The 7,841-nt window shown below is 31.9% G+C and overlaps 1 protein-coding gene across 1 annotated transcript; it reads left to right on the forward strand.

Moving 5' to 3' along the window:
- Window positions 1-7,040: 7,040 nt before the first annotated feature.
- On the forward strand, window positions 7,041-7,641 carry Bma-ssup-72.1 (carbamoyl-phosphate synthase, large subunit, putative; the record flags this gene model as incomplete). The annotated part of the gene is made up of 2 exons (XM_001895228.2): window positions 7,041-7,145; window positions 7,459-7,641. 2 exons carry the CDS (start codon window positions 7,041-7,043, stop codon window positions 7,639-7,641), a joined length of 288 nt encoding a protein of 95 aa, XP_001895263.2.
- Between the last annotated feature and the right edge of the window lie 200 nt (window positions 7,642-7,841).

Genomic DNA, 7,841 nt, shown 5'->3' on the forward strand with positions numbered 1-7,841 from the left:
TGCTTCATAAACTGTGTCAGAATTCAATTATTCATTCAGTAGAATTACTCTAAATTAATTATTATTCATTCAGTGGAATTACCACTAAATTATTACTGAGTGCTAACTGAAACGACAAAACTGTAAAGTAAATCAAAGAAGCAAACGATAACAGAATTATTGCATATATCTTTCGGGGAATGTATAACACATCAAACTGCTTCCTCTTTACGCTGTTTACGTCAGGTGGCAAACGTCAATAAATCAATTCAAAATGAGAATGACTCACTATCACTTTTAGGAATTTCGGTGCACAGTACCTTTCAAGCAATTCGCATAATCGCAATTTGTCACATTTTCTCAAAAATCAAAAGCGGTACACTCAAACAGCACTGATCTCTTGCTGTTTCACATTTTGTACGTTGCTACGTGAATTTCTATGAACAGTTCTGATGAAGGCTAAGTACTTTCAGTAATAACAAAACATTGCTATTTTTTCTGATTTTAGGAAATAACTTTAACTTATGATTTCTTCAACTCCTGGGTAACCGAGAAATTACGGGAAGTTATACTTGAACCTTCTACATAGCATAGCAAGGAATGTAGTGAATTTTATAAGTAAAATCTGCTTTTACTACTTATTTCGTTAGTTTCATCTTTATAGTTCTTGTGGTGGTATCAGCAATAATAGAACATATTTGCGAAGCAGATCCTTCTGCATTTTTTTCAGTAATAACAAAACATTGCTATTTTTTCTGATTTTAGGAAATAACTTTAACTTATGATTTCTTCAACTCCTGGGTAACCGAGAAATTACGGGAAGTTATACTTGAACCTTCTACATAGCATAGCAAGGAATGTAGTGAATTTTATAAGTAAAATCTGCTTTTACTACTTATTTCGTTAGTTTCATCTTTATAGTTCTTGTGGTGGTATCAGCAATAATAGAACATATTTGCGAAGCAGATCCTTCTGCAACGTCGCATGTCATTGTGATGGTTTGCGTTTACACACGTCTACTGAATTCCTTCAATTTGGTGACATTATTTTTGTGTCGTCAAAAAGATTTTCAGCGTGTTGTAATTCAATATTTTAAATGCATATTCTATGGAGAGAAACAGGTCCAATCAGTCGTAACTGTTGGTTTTGTAACACGAACAAATCACACCGTTTTCTAATTCAATAAGATTAGTTCACTGATTCTGATCACTATAATAAATTTTGCCATTCAGTATTTTTTCTTAACAAAGACTATTCTGGGAGGTCTTTTGATTGCATAGATATCATTCCAAAGAATTCCTAACATAAGTTCGAAAATAAGAAAACTGCAATAAAATGTAACTACCAATTAACGGAAATCAATAACGAAATGTTGTAGAACACTATTTACGAATGATTGGTCTTGACGTATAACATTTTCATATTTTTGGATTTGTTGGCTGTTCAGTCAGTAACTTCAATCAAATAATAATAATCATTTATACAAAAGCTTTCTTTACTTAATTTGTTCAATTTTAAAACTTGTTTACTTCTCCAAAAATACTTTGATTCATCCTTACTACGGCAATTCAAACTGCTCCACGCAAGCGCTGTTGTGGTGGTATGTCCGTAGTTTTTTTTTTTAAAAGCTATGCTGGTAGAAGTGTAAGATCCCCATGCCAGAGATGTCTCAACCGAAGTCAGAAAAAAGTGTATATCTTATTAACGACTCTAATTCTAAATTCGGGCATAGAAAATTCTTTCAGTCTGTAAGGCCATCTCTACAAGAAAGTGACATTCTAGAGAGATATGAAAAGCCTTAGAGTTATAGATAAAGCACGAGACTGCAGACCCAACCCTATAGGATTAGCTGTTTCAGGATCGGTCCGTCGAATCTCGAAATTAGTCTAGGAGAGATAACAGTACAACAAAATCCTAAATGATCAAACAGCCTTATTCAAGAGCACCAGTAATTGCTGCACATACAAGGCGTCTAACCAAGTTTATCGCTACCTTTTATCCGGTTGTAGTTGCAGCTAATGGACATTTTCTGATGCGTTTTTTTCTAGTTTTTGCTAATCCCTGGTCATTAAAATAAATTGAAAGTGGCACAATAGTAACTCCAGCAGTCTTGATCTGATCGATTAATTTATCTTTTTTTTATGCAGAAGCAAGTCCCCTTAGCGGTTTATATTTTCTTTTCTTTTTTATTTATAGCTTTGTTTTCTGCATTGTAAAATGAATCCAAGGTTTCCCGCTCGTCTGTCCCTTGCTTCAAAGGAAACAAGTTATCCCATAGCAAAAGTTGCAACTAAACTTGTTGTTGGCTATTTACTTGATGAAATACGCAACAATTGTGTACCAACCACACCTGCTGCATTTAAACCAGTGGTTGATTATGCTGTCATTAGGATTCTTCGTTTTGAGTTCGAAAAATTTAATGAAACGGATTGTGAACTGTCAGCTTCCATGAAATCAGTGAGAGAAGTAAAGAAAGAAAGGCATACATTTGTTTTTAAAAGTGTATTCATGTCAAAATCTGCATGTTGAATTACGTTGGTGTTTGGACAACCTGTACGTCGTTCTGCTCTAATTGTTCGCGAACTGTCATGACTACTGCACTTATGAACTAATTTATACACTCTGTTGGTTGGGCGATCTGAAAACCGAAAGGTAGCACTCAGTAATTTATTTCATGACATCGGTTCCAAATTTAAAATTTGCTGACAGGATTCCAATTCCGATCATCTCCTTATGCCACCTACGCTTAAGAAGCAACACACTTTACTCTTCAGAATATATGCACCAATCTGCTACGTCGCCTCACCCAAATGTTCTTACAGATGACAAAAACATAATTATTGATGACTCGGAATAGGGAAGGATTGAAAGGCTGGAAAGTACTAAATAGGGATGCTGGTTCTGTGCAAGGTAACTTTCCAGCAGAAGGACAGCTTGAAGACAACCTGAGTACATCCTCATTGTCATCTCATGTTCGAGTCATACAAATAAGAGAACCAGCCATTCATTGGATATCTCACTGAGACATCTTGCTGCCCATGTAGGAAAGCAATGTTGCATACAGTAAATTCCATTACTCGAGACATCTAGAACAAGTGATGAGCAATCCAGCAGGATAGATTCAATTACACGAACACTCCAATTACTATAAGAAATTCTACGGAGCTCTGACAGCAATTTATGCACTGTGCTGCACTACGCTCAAAGTTGCCTACCCGGTGCAGATGGATTAAATGCCTCTCACAGATAACGTTCGTTCTGAACCGATCGATGTCGAACACTATTAGTCTCTCTTTAATGCCAGCAGTAGAATGAAAGGTTCAGCAGTTCGTCTCTTCCTGCTACGGAGAAACTGTCGGACCAAAGAGCAAGATGCAGTCATCAGCTTTGCATAAGGGAGAAAGAACAAAAGTCAAAGTGCTCTATCGAAGAATAACTTTGTTCTCCATTGCTGGGAAATTATCGGAAGAGTATTTCCAAACAAAATAATACCGTTACTATAGAATTACCTGAAAGTCAATTTGGTTTCAACGTTAATAGGAGTACCTCAAACATGATATTTTGTAAAAGTCTATGACAGATCTCGATAAAGGGACTGAGAATAAGCGATAGCCTCGTGCGATTAAAAGCCTACACATAAACCTTAAATCGCTTTGTCTAGGTATACTCTTTGCAAGTTGCAGAGACTGCCGGATTTTCCGACTGAAAGTTAACTTGAAAACGACATAAGCTCTGATCTTCACATGAACACAGTCGAATCAAAACGGAATCTAACGGTTCGATTATTTCGAAACATCAATTCCGACAGGACAGATAACAGAGTGACAGAGAGATAGAGGATAGATTGATAAAGAGGTGGACAATCGAATGATAAAGAGATGGATAACAGATAAGCAAAGACGTACAGAGTATTCAAAAAACTCATTAAAAGAGTACGGAAAATTACACGAAGCAAAATACGAAAAAGTGGTGGGTGGGAGAGCCATTATGTTGCCTACTCTTTTATATGGGTCTGAAATTCCTTGAATGGTTTAATTAGCGTCGTCTCCGCAACATTCCAAATATTCTCTGCAGTGACTACGTGACTAATGTCACTATTCTCGGGCAGGTAAGGTCACCAATATTGAGGACATGTCACTTGGATCAGAGCGACGCTGGGTGGGAAATTATCGCCTAACTCGCCAGTAACTACTGCAATCTCAAAAGAAAGGTTGCAGAGATTCTGACATACGTCAATGAGAGAGACGGGAGACAACACTGTTGCCGTCTTTGTTAACGTGCGTAAGATTTGTGTTTTATTTGGGGTACAAGTTGTTTTCGATATGGGACTAACTGATAAAACAAAATTAATTTAGGTAAGTGATGAAATGGTATATTGAAATAAGGCCATACCAGTACGATATTTTTCTTTTTCTTATCAAGTCTTTACCATCAACTAATTAATCACTAGAAAAATCAAAAATCAAAGTTTCTTATCGATAGAAAATGAATAAATGGAAAAATGACTGATTAAGCAAATTATCAAATCAAATAGAAATTGATTATTGCAGAAATAGGAACAGAAAACAATATGCTTCATTCGATAGGTTGAAATAAGAAAAGTGAAAAAGTAGGAAGCAATGATTTGTCTTTCACTGATAAGAGAGATCATAGTAAGAGGTCATAACAAGATGATAACCGTTACTATAAATTTAAACCATGTCAGAATAGCATATATGTTTTGCTGTAGCAGATTTATGAATAGATGACTAAAGTTATTTACTTAAGAAAAGTTATTCTCAAAAAGAATAATGACAAATTCTGTAAAGCAATTTAAACCATTAATCCTTTGATTTTTGATTATTTAAATTGATTTTGCAAAATGTGAAGGGAACACATTGAACTATTAGCATATCAAATCAATTATTCAGCTCATCACCTTTAATTAATAATTGCCTATCATAATTAATTTATTATTATACAGTATAATATATTAGCATATAGTATTCACATATTATTCATTTCAATCTTTTGAATTTTCTAAAACTAATTGAGTATTTTTATCAACTTTATTTTTCATTTTTATAACAACTTATTAATAATTTTTCATTTCTATAATAACTTATTAATATTAATAAATTATTTCTTTTTATTTTTTTATTACCTCCTTTGTTATTAAGAAATTAGTATGACTTATAGTTTATTATTTCAATTATAAATTGCTACTACCAGTGTCTGCCTTAGTTAACACAGACTTATATGTAATAAGTAAATATAATTTTCTTACAAATGATAGAAGTATAAGGAATAAAAAAAGTGAGCAGACAGAAATTCAGTAGAAATAACGATAGGAATAATCAAAATGTTAAATTAACACACAAAATTATCTGCAAAATTTAAAAAATTATTTGCAAAGTTACAAGAAGAAATTAGCAAACATGGACAAAAAGGAGAAAAATGGAAGATATAAAAGTAACAAAAAAAGTAATAATTTATTAACTAACATGTGAAGAAGTGAAAATTAAAATTAACACAACATGCAATTAATCAAATGTAACAACAAAACAATCACAAAATCCAAAAAGAAAAAAAAAAAAAACGCATGCAATAAATCAGCAAGAATACTATAAAAATGTATATGGGAAGTAAGAAAAATGAAATAAAATGTATACAAAGAACAAGCTAACAAAAAAAAAAAAAAAAAGAAAAAAGTGTGTACAAAGAATTGTTGGGTTTTAACATAAAAAATTAGCATAAAAATGGTAAAAATAATAAAAAAAGAAAAAGAAAAAAAGAAAATTAATGAAATTAAAATTAGTGAATCAATAAAAAAAAATTGCAGAAAAGAAATTGACAGAAAATAACTTGTGAAAGCATAAAATTAATAGAATAATTAACAAAATTAACAAAAAAAAAAAAGGAATTTATAATTTTGTATATTCGTTTAATAAATAAAGATTAGTGCGAGTTTAAGAGATAGCTAATAAGTAAAATTAAATAGAAAATAAGTCAAAAAGTGAAATTTACTCAAAAATACATATCAAGTAAAAGAGACATACAACTAGTAAAATTAGTAAAAAGAGTGGCAAATTAGAAAATGAAATTGGCAAAAACAGATGAATAACAAAAAGCAACTAAAAAGCATATGGTAAATGAAACGAAATGAAAAAAGCAAACAATGAATAAAGTTATAAGAAAAAGTTAGCAAATATGAAACGAAAAAAAATTGGCAAATAATAAAGTTATGACATATAAAACTAAAAAAATCTATTGATCAAATTGCACTAAAATAGCAATATTTCATCTATTTTACTCATTTGCTAAAGTCTTTATTATTTCATTAACTTTAGTATTTTCCATAAATACACATGGAATTAATTTAATAAAAATTTGCAAATGCATAAAAACAGTAAAGTGAGAGATAAAAGAGGGAATTATAAAATTGTAAATCAAAATAAATCAAAATTTACTGTTATTCTCATTTTCTACAAAGATTCATAAAATTTTTTAATTTCCCACTGCTGATAATAAAAAGGTTAAAAACTCAATTCCGTGTGAATAATACTATCAAACTATAGATATTAATTTGTTTAGCACATTAAAATATCGATGTTCAAATTCCCTTTTGATACTTTGATATAATTGGGAATATTAAATAAAAAAGTAATGAAGAAATAAAGTAACAAAAAATAATAATAAAGTAATAAAGAATGCCATAGAACAAGACAAAGAGTGTCGTTAGGGTTGTACTTTTACGACGACCATCATCACAATGACACACTGAAGGAAAGAATGACTCATATGTGAAATTATGATATCTCAACATTTTTCATTTTCAGGAAGAGAGGTTTCAGTGTAGAATCATTTGGTTCAGGAAGTCAAGTCAAATTACCAGGGCCTACACCGGATCGGCCAAATTGCTATGATTTTGGTGTGGCCACATATGATTTCATATACAATGACTTGAAACAAAAAGACCCTCAACTGTAAGTACAGTTCTGTTCTCTTTATTTTGTTCTGTCCTTTTGATTTTGCTATGCTTTGCGAATATTTTCAGATATACGCAGAATGGTTTGTTGAATATGTTAGATCGTAATCGTAGAATAAAGGATATGCCACAGAAGTTTCAACATTTCAGTGGGAAATTTGATGTGATTATATGCTTGGAGGAAAGAGTATATGATCAGGTGAAATTTATTTTCATTGTTTTCATTGCTGATAACCAACTTGCAATGAATGATAGCAAAAATTAGAGTTTTATTTGAGCTGGAAATTGAGAAGGAAGTGGCATAGCGGATAGCGAAGATTAAGATAGTTTATTGCGACAGTTTAGCTAGGCGATGAATTGTGTTGGGCCATCTGCGTCTTATGAATTCCTTTCGAAAGGTCAACATTGATGTAGATTGCACTGTAAGCTATTCTGTTAATTACTTTTGATAGTTTGTTGGATTAATATTTGTATGCTTATTTATGTAAGCTAAAGAAGTATTTTGTCTTTAGATAGTGGAAGATTTACAGACGCGCGACACAAATGAAGGGGACAGTGTCCATGTCATCAACATTGATATACAGGATAACCATGAAGAGGCTGCAATAGGAGCTTTATTTGTTTGCGATTTATGTGCTAAGGTTTGTATATTGAATTGTTCTCGTAATAGTTCTAAATATCACTACGGGAAGTAGCAAGTTGCTAAGCATCGCTTAATATTTCAATACGTTGCTGCTATTGCTTCCTGTGTATTGAAAGAAATTCAACAGTGTTTTTTATGCAAATAAATTTCAACTATTGGATTTATATTTAAAAGGAACTTTTGCGAGTAATTGATAAATGCTAGAAGCTGTATGGATAGGTTGGATCAGATTTTCAAATTCATTTAGTTCAT

Source organism: Brugia malayi (genome assembly GCF_000002995.4).
Source record: "Brugia malayi strain FR3 genome assembly, contig: Bm_v4_Chr2_contig_001, whole genome shotgun sequence".
NCBI lineage: Eukaryota > Metazoa > Nematoda > Chromadorea > Rhabditida > Onchocercidae > Brugia > Brugia malayi.